The sequence below is a fragment of the Symphalangus syndactylus genome, chromosome 14, assembly GCF_028878055.3.
Source record: "Symphalangus syndactylus isolate Jambi chromosome 14, NHGRI_mSymSyn1-v2.1_pri, whole genome shotgun sequence".
In the NCBI taxonomy this organism is placed as follows: domain Eukaryota; kingdom Metazoa; phylum Chordata; class Mammalia; order Primates; family Hylobatidae; genus Symphalangus; species Symphalangus syndactylus.
This window is the reverse complement of record NC_072436.2, coordinates 9,330,259-9,356,031: the sequence shown is the minus strand read 5'-3', so window position 1 is coordinate 9,356,031 and position 25,773 is coordinate 9,330,259. Positions and strand designations below refer to the sequence as shown.

Sequence of the window (25,773 nt, the reverse complement as noted above, 5' to 3'; positions counted from 1 at the left end):
CCATTGAGAGTGGCCTGGGAGGTCGTCCAGCCCTGTGGTTGGCTGATCTATAGGGATAAGGCCCCTCTGGGTTTTGAACTTGGGCCTCCGCTCCTGGAGGCAGCAGAAGGAGAAGGGTCCCGTGGAGCAGAGCCTCTGCCCAGCTGCAGGGTCCACCCCCGCTGGGACCAGCCTCGCAGAGGAGGCTCAGAAGCGCTGCCCTCCCAAAGACAGCCCACGGGCAGTGCCTGGGACCCTGCCTGTTGCATCCTGGCCCTATAGACCGGGCACATCCAGGGGTGTCAGTCTCCTGAGCAGAGGGGCTATGACTTCCTACCCAGGCAGGTGCAAATTGTATAGAGGACCCGGGGGACACCAGAGAGGGACCCCCTCTCCAAGCACTGCCTCCCTTCTGTGTGGCAGTAATGGCTACAGTTCCTGAGTGCTAACCACGGACCATGGGCCAGGAGCTTCCCTACAACCCTGAGATAATTGGGCTGTTGTTTTTCCCACTTGACAGATGAGGCAGCACAGACAAGTGAAGGCACTTGCCTGTGGTCACACAGCAGGGCAGTGTCCTAGTCCAAGTGCTAACACACACTGTGCTACTCTGACCCCACCACTGGCTGGTGACAGGGCTTGTGGCTGGGGCAACTTCAGCCCAGGGACACGCAGGGAGGTTGCTGACCTTGGTTCCCGGTCCCTGGTCGGGGCGCAGGTGCCGAATCAGGGTCATCGACACCTTCGGGACGGAACCTGCGTACAACCACGAGGAGTACGCCACGCTGCACGGCTACCGGACCAACTGGGGCTACTGGAACCTCAACCCCAAGCAGTTCATGACCATGTTTCGTGAGTGCCCCATGGGGCAGGGGTGGGGTCAGGGGGTCCTCCTCATGGTTCTCAGAGGTGACACGAGAGGCGGCCAGGGTCTCGCTCCTCCCTCTCTTTCCTTCTCCAGCCAGTGGGGTTGGTGGGACCCAGCAAGCATCGCCTTCTCCTGCTCCATAAGTGTGTGAACCAGGAAGGAAGCCTCTGGTGCCATCTGGGGAGCAGGAAGCACGGAGGGGGTGTCCAGGGCGGGGTAACCTCCCCGACTCCAGCAGACGTAGCCTTCACCCTCCAGGAGGGAGGTTGGGCACACAGTTCCAGAACACAGGGGACTCTGCGGCCTTCCAGAAAGAGAGGCTTTCCAGTGCAGGCTGGAGAACTTCCCTGGGTGGAAAGGAGCAGGCAGGCAGAGGGAGCAGATGCAGTAAAGAGGGATGCAGGAAGAACTGGAAGGTTCTGGAAATGCAGGCGTGGGCTTGGCTCCCAGTGCCCCAGGCAAGGAACGTGAGTGGAGCTGGGCTTCAGCTATTTGTTTGTTTTTTGAGACAGGCTCTCGCTCTGTTGCCCAGGTTGGAGTGCAGTGGTGTGATCTCCTCGGCTCATTGCAGCCTCAACCTCCTGGGCTCAAGTGATCCTCCTGCCTCAGCCTCCTGAGTAGCTGGCTTTACAGGCATCCGCTCCCATGCCCGGCTAATTTTTATATTTTTTGTAGAGAAAGGGTTTCACCAGGTTGCCCAGGCTGGTCTTGAATTCCTGGGCTCAAGCGATCCACCCACGTAGGCCTCCCAAAGTGCTGGGATTACAGGTGCAAGCCACTGCGCCCGGGTTTCAGCTGTTTTTAATGATACTCTAAAATGTGTACACACACTGACCTCTCCTGTTAAACGCAGCTCACTGAAAACAATTTCACCTTTTGTTGACAACTCAGGGTCAGTTCTCTGCCTCCCAGGCGCATGGGCCTGCCCTTCTGGACGGCAGGGGTGTGCAGAGCTGTGTCCCCTCCTCGTGTCTCGTTCACGCTGCGCTCTTCCACCTTGTTGGGAGGCTCTCAGCTGTCACTTTTAATTGTTGTTAGTACCTCTGCCTCCAGCAGCATCTCACGTGTGGCTCTTTGAAGGCTCCGGGCCGGAAAGCTAGATAAGCAGCCTTGTTAGAATCGCTTCTGTTACATTAAGAGCAACATAGACTCTGAGCGGAGTCCTGACGGACCTGCTTGTGAGTAAAATATATGATTTGTATTTAGCCTGTCAAATTTATGGCATCTCTTGTGGGTGCTTGGACTATTCTTTTTTTTTCTGATTCTCTAGACTCTAAGCTATATTAGGGGCAGATGTGATTTTTGAATAAATAAGTAATGGCATCATTGAATCCCAGAAGGTTGGGAAAATGGGAAGGTTCCTGGGGCTCATGCAGTCCAGATGAGAAAACTGAGGCCCAGAGAGGTAGAGCATGCAGCCTGAGGTCACACAGCTCAGTCGGGACCAGACTCCTTCTGCAGGGCCTGTTTCAAGGTTGCATGAGACTTCTCACTGTCCTCCCAGCAGAAGAGTGCCTGGGGTAGAGCAAGCATAGGGAGCAGATTTCTGGAGGGAAAGGAAATGGGGAGTGGAAATAGAGGTGGGGAGGAAATGGTGGTGCTCGTGCTCCGGGCTGTGGAAGAGGGAAAACTATGGAGTTGAGAGGCTTGGGTAATTCGATCACTTAGAAGGGAAGCGGTCGGCCAGGCGCGATGGCTCACGCCTGTAATCCCAGCACTTTGGGAGGCCGAGGCGGGCGGATCACAAGGTCAGGAGATCGAGACCATCCTGGCTAACACGGTGAAACTCCGTCTCTACTAAAAATACAAAAAATTAGCTGGGCGAGGTGGCGGGCGCCTATAGTCCCAGCTACGCGGGAGGCTGAGGCAGGAGAATGGTGTGAACCCCGGGGGGAGGAGCCTGCAGTGAGCCAAGATCGCGTCACTGCACTCCAGCCTGGGTGAAAGAGCGAGACTCTTTCTCAAAAAAAAAAAAAAAAAAAAAAAAAAAAAAAAGAAGGGAAGCAGTCAGGCCAGGCACGGTGGCTCACACCTGTAATCCCAGCACTTTGGGAGGCTGAGGCGGGCAGATCATGAGGTCAGAAGTTCGAGACCAGCCTGGCCAACATGGTGAAACTCCCATCTCTACTAAAAATACAAAAATTAGCCGGGTGTGGTCATGGGTCCTGTAATCCCAGCTACTCAGGAGGCTGAGGCAGGAGAATCACTTGAACCCGGGAGGTGGAGGTTGCTGTGGGCCGAGATCGTGCCATTGCACTCCAGCCTGAGCAACAGAGCGAGATTCTGTCTCGGGGGGAAAAAAAAATAAAGAAAAAAGAAAAAAAGGAAGGGAAGCAGTCAGAGCGGAGGCTGGTAAGAAGAACATGGAGGATCAGGGCACCGAGGAATGGAGTCTTTTAGCCAAGGTTCCTGAATTCATGTCGGAGGACCACTGAAGGTTCTTCAGCTAGAGAATGTCATGAAGAAATTTATTTATTTATTTATTTATTTATTTATTTATTTATTTATTTTTGAGGCAGAGCCTTACTCTGTCGCTCAGGCTGGAGTGCAGTGGCGCGATCTTGGCTCCCTGCAACCTCCACCTCCTGGGTTCAAGCGATTCTTGTGCATTAGCCTTTGGAGTAGCTGGGACCACAGGCACACGCCACCTAGCCTGGCTAATTTTTGTATTTTTAGTAGAGAGAGGGTTTGACCTTGTTGCCTAGGCTGGTCTCGAACTCCTGAGCTCAGATGATCCATCCACCTGCGTTGGTCTCCCAAATTGCTGGGATTACAGGCGTGAGCCACCGTGCCACTTTGGCCAGCCAGGGAAACATTTTTATTGAGGCGTATTATCCTATCAGACTGCAGGTGGCCAAAGATGATGGAGCAGGGAGGAGGGGGGAGCAGAGATGGGTGAGAGGCTTCTGCAATATCCTGCACCCAGAAAATGAGGACTTGTCCCAGGGTGGAGCCCACTGGATGTGGATTTCCAGACTTGGCAACTTCCTACTCATCCTTCAAAACCTCAAGTCAAATGTCTCCTCTTTTTACCATCACTTTCACTGATCCCCTCATCTCCTACTCCTGGCAGAATGTATTGCCTCTTTACCTCTATTTTTATAATTCTTAAACTGAACTCTGTTAAAGCATATATTGAAGTATGCTAGAGTTATTTGCTTATACATTTCTTTTCTCTGATAGATCATGAGCCACTCAAAAAGGGGCCACTAATTGGTTTATCTTAATCTCTCTGGAGCCAACCTAGGTCCTCAGAGAACATTAATTGATTGGATAAATCGAAGAAAGTGGGGACAAAAGGGAAGAGGGAGGCTGGCCAGTTTTAATGGCACAGAGTCCAGGAAGGAAGTCAGAGCAGGCCCGTTCCCATCTAGCTGGCTCATTTCCCCGGGGAGCTAACTGGGGGGCTGCTGCCTGTCCTGGCCTTACCCTTGCTCTGCCCCAGGAACTCTTGGCTTAATGGTCCCTGTTATTTTAATTGGTTGCAATACTTCCCTGTCCCCCTCCGACCGGCTTAGCTAACTGTGTTCTAAATCTGTCTCTTCTGGTGGAGTTGGTGGCATGAAGGCAGTTTAGTGAAGGATTCTTCGGCTTCAGAGAGTGGTGGAAACAGGAGAGAGGGCTGGGTAGCAGCCTGGGAGGAGCCAGAGGGGAGGGGAAGATGGTGCCAGACAGATAAACAGGGTCGGGCAGGGGCTGCTTTGCCTGGCGCGGACAGAGCCTCCTAGGACGGGAGAGCTGTCCTGACCCTGACCACCCACAGAAAGAACTCCAGGCCTCCAGGGCTCCTCCTGACCCTCCTGAAACTCTAGAGGAGAGATCGTTTGGTTCTGTAGTTGGATTTTCAGGCCCAAGAATCTGTGAGGTTTGGGGGCACTTACACAGGAAACCATCATCTCTTCTAAGCCGTACCGGATGTTGATTATTACGTCTTGTGGGCCTTGAGGGGTGGGTGGAAATACTACAGTAGATCCACACATTTGATTAAAACATGCATCCCAATTGGAGAAACGTTACAATGTGGGGGATGTGCATTTGAAATGAAGAAATAGGGTATTTAGAATCCAGGCTGTTGTGGAAATCAAGGCTGGGCGGCTGCTCCCAGCCTCCTCACTCACCATGGCTGCTTCCGTGCAGGAAGGTAGATTAAATATCACTGGATTCAATAAACAATTTATTTGGGATCCTAGCGCGCAGAAGGCAGGGCTCGTGTGCCTTGCGGATTTGCAGCTCTCACGTTCCTCTTAACCCCTCCCTGATGGACAGGGCTTTAGCAGTCCCTGCACTCCACGCATGGCCATGGAATTGGAGCGTGAGATCAAACACGTTCCCTGGTCCTGGTGTGTGAGTTCCTGGGGACAAATAAGTCAAATGGCGAGGAAGTCCTGGGGCAATCCCTGCTGTAACAGAGAACTAACTGCCGCAGATGGGGCCACAAAGGGAGGCACAGTCCACCCCAGAGAAGGCTTCCAGGAGGAGGTGTCATGTGAGAGGGTCCCCGAAGGCTGAGTGGAATTTCCTCATCCGAGATAAGGGAGGAAGGCAGTGCAGGCCGAGGACAGCAGCAGGGGCAGCGCTTGGAGGTGGGAATGGGAGGCCTCTCCCCTGTCTCATCCATCTTTGTCCAGCATTCATTCAGCCAGCCCAGGCTCTGTTTCAGGTGCTGGTGGCACAGAAGTGAACAAAACAGAACCATTGTCCACAAGGGGCTTTTATTTTAACAATTATTATTATTGTTTTTGGAGATGGAGTCTTGCTCTGTTGCCCAGGCTGGAGTGTAGTGGCGTGATCTCGGTTCACTGAAACCTCCACCTCCCAGGTTCAAGTGATTCTCGTGCCTCAGTCTCCTGAGTAGCTGGGATAACAGGTGTGCGCCACCACACCCGGTTAATGTTTGTATTTTTAGTAGAGATGGGGTTTTGCCATGTTGGCCAGGCTGGTCTTGAACTCCTGACTTCAGGTGATCCACCTGCCTCGGCCTACCAAAGTGCTGGGATTACAGGCATGAGCCACCACACCTGGCCTATTCTGACGATTATACGTGAACAAATAAATATATAGTCTAATGTCTGGTCGGTAAGTGCTGTGATGAAAAATAAAGCTGTTAAGGGGACAATGGGTGACTGGGGTCAGGAGAGACTTCTCACTGGCCCACGAGCACAGTTCTGTATGGAGAGGGGTTGTGTCCAGCAGGGCTCTGGGTGGGCTGGATGGTCAAAGATGCTGTGGGAGGCAAATGGAGGCAGAGCCTGGTGATTGTCGGGCGGACTTTGGCATATGGAGTTTTGTGCGGAGGAGGAACCTGATGTGACCTAGATTCAAAAGTGTCATTTCAGAGAAAAGACTCTACCAAGAGAGCCACAGGAATGAGGAGGCAGTTGTCAGGGTGGTCCCATTGGGAGCTGAGATGGCCTAGGCTGGGGTGCAGTCACGGAGAAGGTGGAGAAAGTTCTACCTGGGATGACAGACACTGCCTATGGGGGCAGGTGGAGGGCAAAAAGATGGGTCAGAAGCTTGGGGCTCCAGGGACTGTGAGGAGGGCAGAGTCCCTGCTAGTCACCCGGGGGCCTCAGCCTCAGTTTCCTTATCTGAAAACAAACAGGGGGACTTGATGACCTCTTAGGCTGCTGCTGCTAGTGCTGCTGGTGCTTCTTCCTTCTTTCTTCTTCCTCCTCTTGCTTTTCCTCCTCCTTCTCTTTCTCCTCCTCGTTCTTTTTTCCTCCTCGTCCTCCCCCCCCCAACACCTTCTTCGTCTTTGTCTTCTCCTTCTTCTCCTTCTTTCTTCTTCTTACACAGGGTCTCGCTCTGTTGCCCGGGCTGGAGTGCAGTGGTGCAATCATAGCTCACTGCAGCCTTGAACTAGTGGGCTCAAGTGATTCTCCCACCTCAGCCTCTCGAGTGTCTGGGACTATAGGCACGTGCCACCATGCCTGGCTAATTTTTTTATTTTTAAACAGAGACAGGGTCTCACTATGTTGCCCAGGGTGGTCTCAAACTCCTGGGCTCAAGGGATCCTCCCACCTTGGCCTCCCAAAGTGTTGGGATTAGAGGCGTGAGTCACCATGCCAGGCCTAGGTTTCCTTCTGCTCTGATCATTGTAGCAGTCTCTGGGAAGGGGGTTCGCAGGCCAGGGCACTGATGACACTCTCCCCACCGTACTTCTATGCCCCGCCCTCTTCCCCCCCCTGCCAAAAGAGGACCTCTTGGGTGGGGCAGTCCAGGGAGGCCTGGGGCTGCCATTGGTTGTTTGGTGACCCCATTCCTTCCGCGTGCTCGGGCTGCAGCTCACACCCCCGACAACTCCTTCATGGGCTTCGTGTCCGAGGAGCTCAACGAGACGGAGAAGCGGCTCATCAAAGGCGGCAAGGCCAGCAACATGGCCGTGGTGTACGGCAAGGAGGCGAGCATCTGGAAGGTGAGCGCGGCCCCTGCGCGCGGGAAGCACCAGCCTGCCTGGCACAGGCCCCCGCCTGGGTCCCGCATCTCCTCCTTCCAGGATGCGGTGCCCACCTCCCGCCCCAGCCCTGCATGCTGGAAATGTCTCCCATGAACCAGTTAAGGACAAAAAGTTCCTAACTGCTATTTAAAGACACCCAGCCTGGAAGCTGACAGCTTGTCCCCCGGACTCTCCTAATAAATGATTCCTTAATTGAGGACTGTGACTAAATCTTCCACCCTCCCAAGGAACAGATCAATAGACAATATAAGCCCAGCAAGGGCGTCGCCGGTGGGTGGGGGGTGGTCAGGCTAGACTTGGGGGTTCTGTGGGATGAGAGGCAGAGAGAAGCAGGAGAGGCTTAGAGATTAGAACCCCATCTTCAGGGTTGGGGGTCCCCAGAGAGGAGCTGCCTGCATGGGGTGTTGTCTGTGAATCATCACTAACCTGCTGTCTCTCTCTCTGTTCCCTGTGCTCCCCCTGGCCACGAGGCAGCTCCAGGTATGGAAACCACTTGCCGCCTGCCCCCTCTGCCCTCTGCCCCCTTCCCCTCTCCAGCAGCCGCTCCAGGGGTCTCTCCTTGTGATGTTCCCCTGACTCAGGCTCTCTGGGGCTTGTGGCTCCTGTGGATGGACCAAGGTGGGGAGGAGGGTGATGGGGATAGCAGGGTCCTAGGAGCTGTCTTTCCTGGTTCCTCTGTGACAGGGAGGCAGGTCCCCGGAGGTCAAGGTCCTGCTTGGCATGGCCACAGGGCAGCCCCTGGGCATGAGAGAGACCGGCGTTGGACGGGTTATTACATCAGGCAGGTGGCATGAGGTCAAGGTTAATAATGAAGATACTGATCAGGGGAAGCCCCTGTACCCTCCATCAGGACTGTTACATGATCATTGGATTTAATCACTCTCCCAGCTGTATTGATTAGGATTAGATCCAGCTGTCACAGGAAAACCCCAAAATAATCGTGATTTAAACAAGATGGAAGCATATTTTCTTTCCTCCTTGCAAATTTCAGAGGTCGGGAGGGCTAGTGTGGCGTTCTCCGGGGTCTTCTTACCTTGACCCACTGTGTTTAGTTTCCACCCTGGCCTGGCCTCATGGTTCAAGATGGCTACAGGCATTCGAGCCGTTATATCTGCACCCCAGCCAACAAGGAGAAGGAAGGAGCAGAGCGGGACACCACGTTTCCCACACTGCTCATCAGCTCCATCTTGGCCACAGCTTGCCCACTTCCAGGGGACGCTGGGTGGCGTTATTTCCAGGCAGCTCAGCTCAATGTGCCCAGCCCAGTTCTGGGTTCTATGACTGAGGAAGGAGGAGAGAAGGAGGACTCCAGGGGGATCTCACCGTCTGGCTTGCGTCCACCCAAGAGGCTGCTGTTCACTCAGAGCTTGCTATGTGCCAGGCATTGTGCTAAGGGCTCACGTGCATCTGTTATTTAACCTTCACGCCATGAGGTGGGTGCTGCATGTGATCCCGCCCACTCTACCAGTGAGGACACCAGGGCACAGTGGGTTAGAAGGTGACCCACAGCTAGTAAGCGCCGAGCTGATGTTCCAGCCTACATCAATCCAAGTCCAGAGCCAGGGGTGCTTGGCCCTGACTCCACAGCCTGTTCGGCATTATGAAGCCTTGGAGAATGGCAGAGAGAAGGCTTGGAAGCAGGAATCAAGGTCCAGGACCTCTGCTGAGATGTCAGAGGTCACTGTGGGGTGTGGAGGGGGGCGCTGGGAGGTGAGGCTCCCCATGCTGATTGCCACAGCTGCAGGGAAGCCCGGGAAGCTGTGGGCACCGGGCACTGGAGAAGAGGGCAGAGTCGGAGGATCGTGGAACACACAGGATCTACTTTTATCAGAAAATGCTGTTAAGAAACTGGCCCAAGAGAATGAGAGGTTATGGCATCTGGAAAGAGAAAGGTTTTATCTCTAGCGCTGGAACTTCTGTGATAGCCCGAGGCAATCCTGTTCAGCTAAGAGACCTCAAAGAAGCTGCTTCCAAAAAAAGACATCTTTGCTCTGGTATTTGTAACCAAAGGAAGTCAGAGGTGGCTGGATGGAGAGAAAAATGAAAGCAGCATCCTGGGAGAGATGCCGTCCAGAGTTCAGGGGACCAGGTGGCCGAGAAGCAGAGGAGGAAGAAGGGGAGATGGAAGGTCAGGTCATTTACCATCCTTCCGGGGAGCAGGAGCTGGGGACCCAGAGCAAGGCATTGGGTGATTTTTGTGCTAAGCGGGTCTGTTTTATTCTGCATTCCCCAGAAAGTGGAGCCTGAGGCTAAGGCTTAGGTGCTATTTTAGTAGAGTGTAGTCCCAGGAAGTGGGGGTGAGGGACCAAGGGAATGAAGCAGGAAGAAGGCAAAGGCAGCTAGTTCAGGCCCAGGGCAAACCCACCCTCATCCCTGGGGAGAACATTCCAGGCCCGCAGAGAGTCATCTGGGTGAGCTTGGGTGGAACTTTTCAATCCGTAGGTGGCAACCCATGGATAAATTGTGAAACCAACTCAGGGAGGCTTGACTGGCCTTTTTGGTTCATGTACAGTTTTTTGTAGAAACCTATGCTTTCATTTCTCCTGGGTAAATGCCTAAGAATATAATGGCTGGTTAATACTGTAGAAGTGTGTTTAACTTTTTTTAAAAGGTGGTCATGCCATTTTATAGTCCTACCAGCACTGTAGGAGGCTTTCAATTCTTTAACAAATTCATCAATGCTTGGGATGGTCAGTCTTGTAAATTTCAGCCATTCTAGCAGGCACGGAATGGTGTCTTCTTGTGGTTTAAATTGGCATTTTCCTAATGACTAATGATGAAGATATTTTTGTGTGTTTATTTGTCTTCCATATATATATATATATATATTTTTTTTGGTGATGTGTCTTTTTAAAAACTTTTGCCCATTGAAAATATTAGGTTGTTTGTATTAGGTTGTTTATTTTCTTACTATGGAGTTGTTAGAGTTCTTTATATATCCTGGATCCAAGTCTCATATCAAATATATGCTTTATAAATATTTTCTTCCAGTCGGTGGCTTGTCTCTCTCTTTTTAAACATATATGTATAATATATATAAAAATATAGACATATATTTTTATATATATATAATATATATATGTAGATAGAGACAGAGAGACAGGGTCTCATTATGTGGCCCATTCTGGTCGCAAACTCCTGGGCTCAAGCGATCCTCCCGTCTCAGCCTCTCAAAGTGCTAGGATTACAGGCATGAGCCACTGCACCTGGCCTTGTCTTTCTCTTAACAGTGTCTTTCAGCCAGGAATGGTGGCTCAGGCCTGTAATCTCAGCACTTTGGGAGGCCATGGCAGGGTGGATCCCGAGGTCAGGAGATTGAGACCAGCCTGACTAACAAGCTGAAACCCCGTGTCTACTAAAAATACAAAAAATTAGCCACATGTGGTGGTCTGCACCTGTAATCCCAGCTATTCAGGAGGCTGAGGCAGGAGAATCACTTGAACCTGGGAGGCGGAGGTTGCAGCGAGCCAAGATCACACCACTGCACTCCAGCCTGGGTGACAGAGCAAGGCTCTGTCTCAAAAACAAACAAACAAACAAACACACAAAAAGTGTCTTTCAAAGAGAAAAGTTCTTAATTTTAATGAAGTCCAGTGTTTTCTTTTATGGATTGTGCTTTTGGTGTTGTATTTAAGAAATCTTTGTCTAACGCAAGGTTACAAAGATTTTTTTCCTATTTTTTTTTGTATAAGTTTTATAGTTTTAGGTTTTGCATTTAAGTCTGTGATCCATTTTGCATTAACTTTTACATATAATAAGTATAAAGTTCTTTCACTTTTTTGCATATAGATATCATGTTTCATGACCATTTATTGATAAAACCATCCTTCCTCCACTGAAATGTTTTGCACCTTTGTTGAAAATCAATTGACCATACTGTGTGTAGGTCTATTTCTGGAGTCTGTATTCTGTTCCATTGATCTATTTGTCTATCTTGATGCCAGTACCACACTATGTGGATTATTGTAGCTTTATAATAAGTCTTGACATCGGTAATATAAGCCTGCTAACTGTGTTCTTTTTCAAAGTTGTTTTGTCTATTCTAGGTCCTTTGCATTTCCAAATGAGTTTTAGAATCGGCTTGTCAATTTCTACAAAAAAAGCACTGGGGGTTTGATTGGGATTTCAATGGTTTTTTTTTTTTTTTTTTGAGTTCTGGAAAATGAATATGAAAAATTGTAGAGATAATTTAAGATCAAAGATGACTCTATTTTATTCCAGAGAGAATTTACTTTTACTCTTGGCTTGTAGCTGGGGGCCCTAGCAATCTCGGATCACCTTAATCAATATAGTGATTGAGACAAAAATGATTCAGCCCCTGCAGGGACTGGTCTAGCTCTGTTTCATCCTTTTTTCTAGGGTAGAATTCTCCTGAGTTCTAATTCCAAATATGGAGCTTCTGTCAGAGGTCCCCCTCCTTTGACGAAAGAAGGGATGGACAGATGAGATGGATGGATGAGAGGATGGATGGGTAGATGGATGACTGGATGGGTGGATGGGTGAGTGGAGGGATGTGTGAGAGGGATGGATGGATGAATGGATGGATGGGTGGGTGGACGCATAGAGTGATGGGTGGATGGACAAATGGATGGATGGATGGATGGATGGTGGGATGGGATGGATGAGAGAGAGAGATGGATGAATGGACTACAGAGAGCTCCACAGCTCCTCAGAGGGGCTTAGAGGTCATTAGGGGTTCAGCGGAGGCCAAATGGCACCACGTGAATCCATTTAAATGTTGGTCCCCATAGGGTTCCTTTGGAAAGAAAACAGTTTCATGGCTAAAAGTAATCCTGAAGGCTCTGCTCTAGTCCAATCTCTGCAACTCATAGATTTTGAGGGCCAGAGAGGGGAGGGGCCTTTCCCAGTGTCCCGCAGCCAGTTAATGGCCAACCTGAGACTGGGTCCACATCTTCTGACTTCCAGACCAAGGGATCTCCTCCACTGACTTTGCCTTCTGTGGTTTGCATGAGGTTCCCATCTCCTCCTCTTCTTTTTCCAGGGGAAGGAGAAGTTCCTGGGCATCCTGAACAAATACATGGAGATCCATGGCACCGTGTACTACGACAGCCAGCGGCCCCCCGAGGTGCCAGCCTTTGTGAAGAACCACGGCCTCTTACCGCAGCCTGAGTTTCAGCAGCTGCTGCGCAAGGCCAAAGTGAGCTCCCATCCCCCGCACCATTCTCACCCTTGCTGGCTGCAGACACTGAGGTCACCACCCATGCCTGCCAGGCCCGCCACCACCACTCAGGCCCCTTCCACATGTGGACCTACCCCAGCATGCTCTGCTGCCCTGAGCCCCACATCTGACCAGAGCCCAGGGGCAGAGATGTGGGTGCCCACCAGGCAGGAGAGGCCCTATAGAGAAAGGGACCTGGGCAGGGCCAGCAGAGCAGCAGAGCTGTGGCTCAGTGATGGGGAAGTAGAGTTGGGCTGCCCATCCGCCCCCTTGCGGTACCAGTCCAGCCAAATGGACTTCTGGGTCAGGCCTAGCTTTTGGAGACACTGAGCTGGGGTAGTTGGGTGGGTGGAGAGAGGGGTCCTGGCTAGAGTGCCATTGAGCCACTAGTCCTGAGTGACTGCTTCAGGGGTCCTACTCCTGGAGCAGCAGTTGTTACAGTGGGCAAAACCCTGACTGGACCCTGGAGTATCAGCTGAGGCTGGAGAGTCTCCAGCCAGCTTCTAGGCACCCCTCACCCTCTTTTTTATGAGACAGGGTCTTGCTCTGTTGCCCACGTGGAGTGCGGTGGTGCAATCAGGGCTCACTGCAACCTTATACTCCTAGGCTCACACAGTCCCCTCACCTCCGCCTCCCGAGTAGCTGGGACTATTGGCATACACCACCACACATGGCTAATTTTAAAACTTTTTGTAGAGGTGGTGTCTTCCTACGTTGCCCAGGCTGGTGTCAAACTCCTGGGCTCAAGCGACCCTACCACCTCAGCCTCTCAAAGTGTTGGGATTACAGATGTGAGCCACTGCACCTGGCCCCAGGCCCTCTCTGGATCTCATCATAGCTTCTTTCCCAAGGCATCTTGGATGTATGTGTGTGTGTGTGTTTTGGGGGCAGTGGAGATGCTCGTGTGTAGTGAATAACCTGAACAACCTCACAGAACAGCCCTGGATTCAGAATCATTTATTAAGTGCCTTCCAGGCCAGCCCTGTGCGCTCCTAGCACGAGTTACTTAAAAAATAATAATTTTGGCCAGGTGCGGTGGCTCGTGCCTATAATCCCAACATTTTGGGAGGCTGAGGTGGGTGGATCACAAGGTTAGGATATCGAGACCATCCTGGCCAACATGGTGAAACCCTGTCTCTACTAAAATACAAACAAACAAACAAAAAATTAGCCAGATGTGGTGGGCGCCTGTGGTCCCGGCTACTCAGGAGGGTGAGGCAGGGGAATTGCTTGAACCCGGGAGGCAGAGGTTGCAGTGAGATGAGATGGTGCCACTGCACTCCAGCCTGGTGACAGAGCAAGACTCCGTCTCAAAAAAAAAAAAAAAAAATTTCAACTTTTATTTTAGGTTTAAGGGGTACATATGCAGGCTTGGTACCTGGGTATATTGCATAATGCTGAGGTTTGGGATATGAAGGGTCTTGTCACCCAGGTAGTGAGGATAGTACCCAGTAGTTAATTCTTCCGTCTTTACCCCCTTCCTCCTCCCCACTCCAGGAGTCCCCAGTGTCTGTTGTTGCCATCCTTATGCCCATGAGTACCCAATGTTTAGCTCCCACTTATAAGTGAGAATTTGTGGTATTTGGTTTCTGTTCCAGCTTTAGTTCGCTTAGGGTATTGGCCTCCTGCTATACCCATATTGCTGAAAAGGACATGATTTTGTTCTTTTTTTTATGTCTGCATAGTATCTTATGGTGTCTATGTACCATATTTTCTTTATCCAAGCCACCGTTGATGGGCACCTGCGTTGGTCCCATGTCTTTGCTATTGTAAATAGCCTCACACAAGTTAGGTGCTGAATAAATGTTTTTGGGATGAGTGAGTGAGGTTCCTGGAGGTCTCTTGTAGGTGCAGGCCTGCAGCTTTCTTGGCCTGAAACCCTTGTTCTTTTCTTCCTCCCTCCAGAATCATAAATCATAGCCTGATAGAGCAAGAAGAGACCATTGATAATACCTAATTAGACCCCCTTATTTCACAAATGGGGAAACTGAGGCCCAGAAAGGGGAAGTGCTTGCCCGTGGCACAAGATGTTCTGGGCTGGCTTTTCCAGCCCTGTTATAGCTCAGATAACAGGCTGAGCAAAAATAATCGCTCCAGGCCCAGCTGCCTCCTGTGAATATCCCGAAGCCTAACCTTGTCCCCGGCATCCTGGGGCTTACTGGGCTGTGGCGGCCCAGCCCTTCCTGATCACTGCGCCCCTTAACTCTGCAGCTCTTCATCGGGTTTGGCTTCCCCTACGAGGGCCCCGCCCCACTGGAGGCCATCGCCAATGGCTGCATCTTCCTGCAGTCCCGCTTCAGCCCACCCCACAGCTCCCTCAACCACGAGTTCTTCCGAGGCAAGCCCACCTCCAGAGAGGTGAGTGGAGAGCAAAAGCATCCTGGTCCCCGATCAGGAGGGGCCGGGACAGAGACCCCTGCCGGTCCTGGAAGAGGCAGACTGAGATAGGACAAGTGGATGGGGTACCTTCCTTTGTCCCTGTCCCACTGGCAGGCACAGGGGGCAGCTGCGATCTCTGTACCCGTGCCAGGTGTTCTCCCAGCATCCCTACGCGGAGAACTTCATCGGCAAGCCCCACGTGTGGACAGTCGACTACAACAACTCAGAGGAGTTTGAAGCAGCCATCAAGGCCATCATGAGAACTCAGGTGAGAGCAGCCACATGCAGCTGAGACCACCACTAGTCCACATTGCTGGTCGTCACTCTGATTAGAAAACGGTGCCCCTCTGGGTGAGTTCAGACTTGCAGGCCTGGGTTGGCAAAGGTGTCCATCCCTCCCCTGGTCAGACACAGCCCTGAGCCAGGGCATGTGGATTGGAGAATGAAATGGGGGACCCCATTCATCTACTCACTCAGGTGTGACGTGTGGGGAATGCCTTTGTGCAGTGAGCAACCTGCACAACCTTACATGGCAGCCCTGGATCTCAAATTGCTTATGGAGCACTTTTGAGGGCCAGGTGCTAAGTGAATGTTTTCACGATGAATGTGTGGAGGTTTTTAAACTGCTGCAGGTGTGGGTTTGCAGCCTTTACACAGCACATTTCAAAATATAATGTGCACACAAACCATCTGTTAAATGTGGGGCAACGCTTTGAGTAGCAAGGGGGTAGGACACCCTGGGTCTCCAGTGAACGTGGGTGCTGGTATGTGTAGGTGCACATGTGTGGGCGGGGTGAGAGTGAGGAGGGGCTTGTGCCTGATGCTCATCTCCACAGTGGACATGTTTGTGGCTTTTGATCGTGCCTTGTGCTTGGCTGGTTCCTTCATTCTGGGGAGGCTCAGACCCAGTGAACGAGAGAGCCTCCTCTCACTATGGTTCTCCTGGATCCCCTTCTTGCTAAAGCTCAGATAACAGGCTGAGCAAAAATAATCGCTCCAGGCCGGGCATGGTGGCTCCCGCCTGTAATCTAGCACTTTGGGAGGCCGAGGCCGGCGCATCACTTGAGGCCAGGAGTTTGAGAGCAGCCTGGCCAACATGGCAGGTTTCTCAAAGTCAGAGACTGTCTGAGATTGGATTCCTCCAGGAAGTAACATGAAAACAGGGATTTTAGCAGTAGCTTATTTGGGAGGCAACCCCAGGAAGCAGGCACAGAGGTGCCAGGTGAGGCAAGGTGTGTATCAGCAGGTGGCACCTGGAGCTTATCACCACGGGGGCCTCTGCAAGATGGGGTAGGTCACATCCCAGAGCTGTCCTGCCCGAGGGGAAAGAGGCTAGGGTAGGTATCCTCCTCTTCCCATCCATCTGTGGCTGAGGGTGGCGCCTGGGATGCCAGTTCCTGACACTTTTGGCCTGCACACAGATGGGCTCAGCAGGCCAGAGACAGCCCTGAGGTGGAGTCACAGGTAACTGAGGGTGGGGCGCTGATGGCCCTGCTGCAGGGAGAGGTTGTGTGACCTTGTAATGCTGGATCCTAGCAAAGCACCAGCCTAGACAGAGTGGGAGGGATAAAAACTCCCTTGCTAGCTCTCAACCCAGTGTTGTCCCCTGTCCTGGGCTGGTGGCTTAAGTTCTGGCAAGGCCTTATTGAACAAAAGCAACTAGAGGCCAGGTGCAGGGGCTCACACCTGTAATCCCTGCACTTTGGGAGGCTAAAGTGGGCGGATCACTGGAGGCCAGGAGTTTGAGACCAGCCTGGCCAACATGGTGAAACCCCATCTGTACTAAAAATCAAAAAAAAAAAAAAGAAAATTTAGACCCGCGTGGTGGCACACGACTGTGATCCCAACTACTCAGGAGGCTGAGGCAGGAGAATCGCTTGAACCTGGGAGGTGGAGGTTACAGTGAGCCGAGATCATGCCACTGCACTCCAGCCTGGGTGACAGAGCGAGACTCCATCTCAAAAAATTTTTAAAAAGATACATAGGAACTTGGCCCCTTGGCCACGCCCTAGGAAGAGGGCCAGGTATTTGACCGGTACCAGCTTATAGGTTTAAATGGGGCTAGAAATAGCAGTGCCAGGAAGGAGGCCTTAGGTAGAGACCTCAGTGCATAGGAAAGAAGAGTGAAGGGGGTTAACTGATTAATTTCACTGCTGGAAACTGACCAACCCCAGCCCCCTGCATGGGGAAGCTGGTAACAAGGTGTACAGGTAGGGAAGGGGGCTCCTATCACCCCACAATCTCCTCCAGCTCCTTCTCCCCACTTCTCCACCCACCTCCCTCTGCTCTCCTCCCTCTCCCCTCCCCTTGCAAACCAATCCTCCAAGGCTTCTCCTGCAGAGGGGCTCAGGCAGGGCTGGGAGGGGGACTACATAGACTTTTCCAACGTGGGGAGCAGGGTTTAGCCCAACCTCCAAGACACATTGTTAAGCTGAAAGAGTGAGACACTCCACCCTGTGGATAACCTGCCCCCCGGAGGCCCAGAAAGCGGGGTCGGGGGAGGGCTGTGTGCGTGAAGGGGCTGGGATAGTCGCGGGTATTTCTGGTTGGACACACAAGAAATTGATAACTGGGGGAAGGACTGAGTGTCTGGGGTGAGAGGAAACTTCCCTTTCATTGCTTTCCTGTTTGATTTTTTTTTTTTTACATGAACATCTGTTTAATTTTGTTAATTAGTTAATTAAAAAATAACAATTACAAAAGGATTAAGGAAGCAAGGTATTGCAAATCTGACCAGCTGAGATTTGTGCTGGGCCCCAAACCAGCTGAGGCCCCTCTGCCTTCAGACCCCTCCCTTCTGTGGGCCCCACCCCTCCGCATAACAGTTCACCCCCTCTTAGCTCACAGCAGCTCAGAAATGTTTATGTGCCCGAGAGTCACCCGGGGCAAGGGCCTTAAATGCAGATTCTCGAGCCCATCCCACACCTTCCCATTTAATAGGACCCAGCTTCGCGTGGGAATCTGCATTTTAAACAAGAACTCTGGGTAATTCTAATAATCCCATTTTATTATTTTTTTAAAATTTTCTTTTTATATTATTTGAATAGAGATTGGGGGGGGGGTCTCACTTTGTTGCCCAGGCCAGTCTCAAACTCCTGGGCACAAGCGATCCTCCCACCTCGGCCTCCCAAAGTGCTGGGATTACAGGCATGAGCCACCATGCCCGGCCTAATAATTCTATTTTAGAAAACAGATTTAGGGACAGCTGGTGGAGGCTGAGAGCAAATGAGGGCTGCCATCATGGGGAGTGGCTTGTTCTGCAAGTCATGTGGCCTTTTACAGGGAGAGGGAGGGAGGAGCGGCCAGGATGGGGAGAAAGAGGTGAGAAGAAGAGGTGAGAAGAGGGAGGTCTAAGACACAGCGAGCCGGCCCCCGGCCTGACAGCCATGGAAAACCAGGGCCCGGCATCTCTTCTTTGTCTCTGCACCTCCCCGGGTTTGCCTGTGGGCATCTCTGTGTCCAAAGCAAGGCCATTCAAGGTGACACCAACACTGGCCTCCGCTGTACCCCTCCCTGCTGTCATTCCCACAGGCCAGCAGTTCCCAGGCAGGATCAGCACCTGTCACGCTGTCAAGACTGATTAGGGCGCATACCTGTAATTAGACCTAATGGGGGTAATTTCCAGGCCAGGCAGGCGGAACGTCGTCCTTGGCCGTGAGTGTTCTCTTCACGCAGGGACCTTTGAATTACCTTGTGACAAGGGCTTCAGATACAGAGCGAGAGTAACTGAGAGTTGCTGTCACGGAGCCGGGGAGCGGCATTTCGAGAGGAAAGCTCTTCTCTGGGGAGTTTTATTTATAACCTGGGAGTGAAGCCTTGTCCCCGCAAGACCCCCAGAAGTGTGTGGGGCTCAGAGGCTCCCAGGACTTCGTCATGAGTGTTTAGGGAACCAGCTGGGGCAGCAACTGGCTGCCAGGGTCTTCTTGGGCCATCAGCTCGTGAATGAGAGCAGGTTGGGACAGGGTTGTGCGGAGCACGGGGCTGTGCAGGCTGGGCTGAGGATGGGACCGGCAGATTCTCGGGGACTTCAGAGTTGCTCCAGCGTCGAGAATAACCACACACAGTGCCGGGGGACGTCAGTGCTGGGGCAATGTCCGGCTTCAAGGACATCAGTGACTGCCGCTTCCCTGGGACCCTTGAGTGTCAGGGATGTCCCCTTGGCCAGAGGCCCCAGGACGGGTCTCCTAAGAAGTGGGGTACACAGAAAGCAGGACCGAACTTGGGGCAGCTGGACTTTCTACCACCACCCAACGCTGATGAGGAAGAAAGGAGGTGGTTGCAGGCTTGAGTCAAACAGTTAGATTTCACCCACTGGCTAAAGACAGGAAAGCGGCTCATTGGGAGATGGGCTGGGCCAGGTCAGGTGCCACCAGGCATGTTGGAGTGGGGAGGTTGAAGGCTAAAACAGACCTTTCTCTGAGTCTGGGATGGCTCCTTCCTGGGTCCTGACCGCTGCCCCTGCCCTTCCAGGTCAGTGATTTTCTCCACGGTGGCTCTGTGCTGGGCCTGAGAAGGTTAATGGAACAGGAAGGGGTTGGTTGGTTAAGAAGTTGGGAGGAGGCAGGAGTACCCCCTTACTCCTCTGTCACCTCTTCTCTCCATTCCCCTGGCTTCTTGGACCCCAGCTTCTGCATGCATCTGCCCACAGGACAGGTTGCTGTGTGACTATTAGATATTTATTTATTTATTTATTTTTGAGACAGAGTCTCGCTCTGTTGCCCAGGCTGGAGTGCAATGGTGCAGTCTCGGCTCACTGTAACCTCCACCTCCCAGGTTCAAGCGATTCTCCTGCCTCAGCCTCCCGAGTAGCTGGGATTACAGGCACCCGCCACCATGCCCAGCTAATTTTCTTGTATTTTTAGTGGAGCCGGGTTTCACCATGTTGGCCAGGCTGGTCTTGAACTCCTGACCTCAGGCGATCCGCCCACCTCGGCCTTCCAAAGTGCTGGGATTACAGGCGTGAGCCACCGTGCCCAGCCAACTATTAGATATTTAGACAGACAGCCTGTGGCCTCTGCTTGGGGGTTTGTGCCTGTGGGGGCAGGGTGCTTTACAAATGTCATCTCATTCCCGCCAACTGGGAGATGCCCCTGTGTTCCTCTGCATGAATGTCCCATGTCTTGGGCAGGATACAGGCAGAGCTGGGGATGCCTTTTCATTCCATGGCTATTTCCTGAGCACCCACTGTATGCCAGGCACTGTGCCAGGCACCAGGGATTCAGTGTGAACAAGCCATAGTCCTCACCCTCAAGGGGTCCGTAAGTTCACGAGAGACATGAGGAACACACAGGAGACAATGACACAGGGGCTCATTCTGTGCTGGGGAAGTCTGGGGTGCTGGAAGTCACCAAGGAAAGTGTTCCTGTCACAGGAGTGGGGGTGGGGCTCAGGGAACGCTCCCTGGAGCAGGTGATGCCTAAGAGGGTGGGTGGGCTGTGGGAAGAGGAGGTGTTAAAGCCCAGGAGGGGACAGAGCACTGAGCTTTATCCTCTGTGCAGTTGGGACCGGGACCTGGGAGGGGGTAGGGAGGGATGAGGCTGGGCCCCGTGGGTCCTGAGCCTGAGTCCCAGAGGGCCACTGGAGGGTGTGCGGGGAACAGGGACTCTGAGCTGGTGGAAGGGCCGGGTGGATGGGGCGGTCAGCTCCCTGGGCGTGGCACAGGATGTGAGAGCCCACCAGACCTCCACCCCCAATGCCAAGCATGGCAGGGCCCCCGACGGCTGGGCCTTCTCCTGCCCCATGTGTCTGCCCATCCCTCCCACAGGTAGACCCCTACCTACCCTACGAGTACACCTGCGAGGGGATGCTGGAGCGGATCCACGCCTACATCCAGCACCAGGTCGGTGAGCCCTCTGGTCTCTGCCCCAGATCCTGTCAGACCAGAGGAGGGGGCTGAGCCAGCTTCATTGTCTGCCCAGGGCCCTGCACCCGTGAAACCGTCCAGCTCCCTGCTCCCTCCTCCAGCCTGTCCAGTCTCTTTCCCAGAGTTCCCTCAGGGCTGGAGACAGGCAGGCCTGACTGCAGGCCCGGAAAGCAGCACGCCCCAGGCACTCCTGCTGTCTGGGCCCAGCCGTAGAGCCCAACTCCACAGCACTAACAGAAACACAAAGACTTTCATTCTTAGAAAACAGTGGTTCGAAAGTCTGCTAACTGATTGGGATTTGGTAACTGAATGGGAAGTGAAGATCCCCGGACTTCCTGCCCACCCACTAAGGATGGCGGTGAGACTGGAATGGGAGATTAGGATCTCTGCCTTGAGAAACCAGGGGACAGCCCCATGGTTTCAAAAGCTCGGCCACCCCAGCCCCCGAGGGAGCACCCAGGCAGGCAGCTGTCCCAGGAGTACACTCCTTTCTCCTCCCACGGGTGCTCAGAGGGCCTGGAAGTCGTGGGTGAGGAGGAGGGCGTGCCCTGTCCCTGGGGAGTCCTGGCCCCCCGCTGCATCCTGGCAGATCTGAGCCACCATGAGGGCTGCAGGTGGCCCAGATGGAGCGTGGCTCTTCAGGCTCCGGGTCTCCAGGGTGATGCCCCGGGTGGGCCTTGGGCGCAGGGCCCTAGGGCAGGTGGCTGTATGGCTGTGAGAAATTTCCACGGATAGTGCGTGACCTCCCTTTCCATCTTGTTGGCCCCACCGATATTAGGGCCGAGAGAGTCTGTTCTCCCCTGTCCCTTTACAGATGGGAATACTGAGGCCCCCAGAAGGGAGAGCGTATTCAGGTGAGGGGGTGAGAGTCAGGGCTGTGGCCAGAACCCAGGACTGAACCCAGACTGGAAGCTCACAGAAAAGCATTCATGGGGCCCTCCAGCCCCTGGAGAGCCTCACGGCCAGCCTGGGGCCCTGTCCCCATGGAGGGCAGGGCTCGTGGGCCCCAGGGTAGGAACCCCAGCCTGACCTGAGCATCAAGGCAGCTCCAGGGCACACAGGATGCAGAGGGCTCTGAATCCAAGTCCTGTTCTGCCATCCAACCCCAAGGCCCTGGGCGGGTGCCGTGACCTCTGAGCCTCCGTAATTCCTGTAAGCGATCTGGAGGCACGAGTGTCCGTGAGAAGTAAATGAAATAATGCTGGTAAAGCTACCTGGTATTCAGTAAGCGCCCAGTAGTGGCGGCTCATACTGGCACGGCAGGGTCACACCTTCAGGTGTCTCCCAGGCACACCTGGGTTGCATTTCCCCACCCTAACACTGCTCTCCTCCTTGCAGGACTTCTGCATAGCTCCAGGCCCTGCCCTACCAGAGGCCCACGCCCCGAAGAGCCCCTTTGTCCTGGCCCCCAATGCCACCCACCTTGAGTGGGCTCGGAACGCCAGCTCGGCTCCTGGGGCCTGGCCCCCCGCGCACTCCCTGCGGGCCTGGCTGGCCGTGCCTGGGAGGGCCTGCACCGACACCTGCTTGGACCACGGGCTAATCTGTGAGCCCTCCTTCTTCCCCTTCCTCAACAGCCAGGACGCCTTCCTCAAGTGAGTGTTCCCCCACCCTCCCCACCCAGCCGCTATCCTCACTGGCCCAGCCGCGCTCACTGAGAGCTCTCACGCCCAGAGCTGGCCCTCAGCCCTGCCGGTGTGGGGGAATGTAATGCTTTCCACTGAGTCAGGAAGGATCCAGAAGAGATCCTCCAGGCCATTATCCAGGTCATTGCTGCCCTACTCTTGGCCAAGCCCTAAACTACCAGGGAAAGCTCCTTCCAGTGCCTGCCCTCTTCCACCCACTCAGCCCCCTGCCCAGCCTGTTTGGGCATCGTCCTGTCCCAGACCATGAAAGCTGTCCCGGGTGCTCCTCCTACTGGGTCTGCCTGGGTCCCCAGCCCCTCCAGGTCAGGCCCCTCTCTTCTCCAGGGGTCCCTGGACAGCAGGTGGGATAAAGGAGCCGTAACACATCTCCTTACCCAGGCTGGGATGGGATGGGCCAGAGAAGGGGAGCAGGCAGGACTAGGCTGGGGGCAGCCCCTACCCCGCCCCAGCTGTTCTGCCCAAGTGACCAACGCTGAGTGATGGTGCTGTGTGGTGCCTGCCAGGCTGCAGGTGCCCTGTGACAGCACCGAGTCGGAGATGAACCACCTGTACCCGGCCTTCGCCCAGCCTGGCCAGGAGTGCTACCTGCAGAAGGAGCCTCTGCTCTTCAGCTGCGCTGGCTCCAACACCAAGTACCGCCGGCTCTGCCCCTGCCGCGACTTCCGCAAGGGCCAGGTGGCCTTGTGCCAGGGCTGTCTGTGAGTCCACCTCTGCCGCCCTGCCTGGCACCCACGCTGGCTCTCTCCTGCCACAGGAGAAAGCACCAGCAGGTTCTGAGCTCTGGCTGCTTGTCCTCCTCGCAACCCCTCTAGGCCGGAGCTTCCTTCCTTAGCCGGGAAGGTGGCAGAGGAGAGCCGTGCACAGGAATAGGAGGAGGCAGCACGCCGAGCCCCTGGGACCTCCCAGGCAGGCCCCTGGTTCTCTCCTGGGGACTCACGGCAGCATCATAGCCAAGCAGATGTCGGACTGCTCAGAGTCCGCGTGGCCCAGGAGCAGGTGGTCGGAGGCCCCTGGCTTTCTGCAAGGCCAGATCTGGGCCAGGTGGCGAAAGGGGCCCAGTCATTCTTGGGCCCAGGATGGGGCCTCTAGACTTGCAAGGGAGAGGAGCAGGGACCAGGCTGCCCCACGGTCCCTGAAGGGTCTAAGGAGGGGCCCTCCCCATGGCCCTGGAGAGCGGGCCTGGGTGGTACCTGCTGCAGGCAGGGAAACTGGGGGCTCGCCCTTCTCCTGTGAGGGGAGCCAGGCACACAGGGCCCACTGGTGTTTGGGATGTGGACAGAGGGGCAGGGGGCTGGGAGAAGGCTAAGCCGAGGGGTCCTGTTTGTGCCTGCCCTTAGTCCCTTCCCTCCCGATTTCCCGATTCCCCCACCCTCCCTCTACACTTGGGGACCACAGTTGGGGGTGTAGGGACCACCCAGACCCTGGTTGAATTGTTTCTCTCTCCTGCTTGTTCCAACCCTTTTCACTCGGAGCTTCTCCCAAAACCTATCCTGGCATGACCTGTGACTCCAGATGGTGGATTTGTTCCAAAGCCTGAATCCCTACCCCCTCCAAGGGGCAGGTTTCCACTCCAGCCTCAGAGATCAGGCTCTGGGACCCCCGCCTGGGGGTGGCCTTCATGCACCAGGCACTTCCGCGGGTGCTGACTCCCCCACTCCGCAGACATCCCAAGCCCCCCTTTGCAGACAAGGGCTTGGGATGGAGCCTCAGCCCCATGGTACACCCTGCCCAGTTTCCAGTTGCCCTGTCCGCTTACCCCAGGTAGCCCCCAACCTCATCAGTGCCGAGTCCTCTTCCCTACCTCCAGCTTCCTCCAGCCTCAAACTGCCTCCAGATCTAGCCGTCCTTCTCCGAGTGGCATGCCTGCCCCAGGATGCCCCCTTCCCCTCCCCCCATGCCCACAGCCCCGTCTGCCTCAGCAGGTGGGGCCTTCAGAACACTGCCACCCACCCAGTTTTATAATCCCGCTCCCTCTCCAGGCAACCCCACCCACCAACCTAGGCCTGCTCCTCCGCCCTTCCCAGGAGGCAGCCCCGGGATGCTGAGAGTTGGTGGAGGGGCCAGGCTGGACACTTCCCATGGGAGTCCCCTCCAGACCTGGCTGGCCCCTGCAGCCACAGAAACCACATGGCAAAAAATCTCATTGGTTCCCAAGGACTAACCTGTGGGGGAAAGCAATAGAGACACTCTTTTTCTCTCTTTTTTTAAAGATTTATTTCTTGAAATAAATATTTTATTGGGATGTGAGATGCGGAAGAGGAACTGTGCTGATTCTCGTCTTTTCCTGCGGCATCCAGAGCTCGCCCAGGGTGGATGGCAGATAGCTGAGGTCCCCAGGTTCTGCTCCATGTCACTCGGAGCACATGGGGTGCTCAGGTCTGCAGAGCTGGGTGCTGTCTGCTTCAAACCGCCCAAAGGAAGTCCCTGCTGGTGGCAGTGACCCAGGGTCATCTCCTGGCTGCCCCAGAGCTGTGACTGCAGGCACCCTGACAAGCAGTGGTGAACTCAGTCATGTTCACCTCAGGCTGGCCTCTGCCTACCTCCAGCTGGCTGTGACAGTGGCCGCACGAGGTCAGAGAACACAAATCCATTTTGATAAGAGCCTGAGCCACATAATGAGAGAATGAGCCAGTGTTTACCGCCTCAGGCACTGGGCTGAGAGTTTGTCCCATGCTTGAGTTGTCGTTTCATGCACTCAGCTACCCTAGCAGGTAAGTACCATTATGTTAATATTTCCGTTTTACAGCGAGAGGCACAGAGAGTTCAAGTAACTTGCCCAAGGTCACACAGCTTGTAAGCAGGGAGGCGGGATTTGCTATAAAATGGGGATCGTTTTTAAGTCTCTGTGAGGAGGAAATGGCTGGATAGAGTGACAGCCTGGCATGGTGACCCTGCATGCACCTGGTCTTCGCTCCAGGCTTTTTTTTTTTTTTTTTTTTGGCACAATCTCGGCTCACTGCAACCTCTACCTCCTGGGTTCAAGTGATTCTCCTGCCTCAGCCTCCCGAGTAGCTGGGACTACAAGCGCACGCCACCACACCCGGCTAATTTTTGTATTTTTAGTAGGGACAGGGTTTTGCCATGTTAGCCAGGCTGGTCTCAAACTCCGGACATCAGGTGATCCACTCGCCTCGGCCTCCAAAAGTGCTGGGATTACAGGCATGAGCCACCGTGCCCGGCCTTCGCTCCAGGTTTTATGTGATCCTGTGTTCGAGTCACTGCACAATCAGGGCCTTCCTTCCCACCAAGGGTTCTCCACTGAGGCAGTTTTGTTCCCCGGAGGACAGCTGGCATTGTTTTGGATTGTTGTGACTTGAGACAGGGGTGGCATGCTATGGGCCTCCAGTGGGGTTAGAGTCCAGGGATGCTGGCAGCATCCTCCAGTGCACAGGACAGCCATAC

The 25,773-nt window shown here is 53.9% G+C and overlaps 1 protein-coding gene across 6 annotated transcripts in view; it reads left to right on the top strand.

The window, feature by feature from the left end:
- Window positions 1-24,627, top strand: part of MGAT5B (alpha-1,6-mannosylglycoprotein 6-beta-N-acetylglucosaminyltransferase B) — an 82,944-nt gene extending 58,317 nt beyond the window's left edge. For 5 of the 6 annotated variants that reach the window (XM_055242120.2, XM_055242115.2, XM_055242121.2 and 2 more), the window contains 8 exons: window positions 698-831; window positions 7,132-7,262; window positions 12,307-12,462; window positions 14,695-14,841; window positions 15,014-15,130; window positions 20,627-20,701; window positions 22,064-22,320; window positions 22,875-24,627. In XM_055242120.2, coding sequence (XP_055098095.1) covers window positions 698-831; window positions 7,132-7,262; window positions 12,307-12,462; window positions 14,695-14,841; window positions 15,014-15,130; window positions 20,627-20,701; window positions 22,064-22,320; window positions 22,875-23,073 — 1,216 coding nt within the window. In that variant the 3' untranslated portion in view covers window positions 23,074-24,627. Of the gene's footprint in view, window positions 1-697; window positions 832-7,131; window positions 7,269-12,306; window positions 12,463-14,694; window positions 14,842-15,013; window positions 15,131-20,626; window positions 20,702-22,063; window positions 22,321-22,874 lie in introns of all 6 variants that reach the window. The other variant, XM_055242118.2, reaches the window with a different exon arrangement.
- Window positions 24,628-25,773: the final 1,146 nt, after the last annotated feature.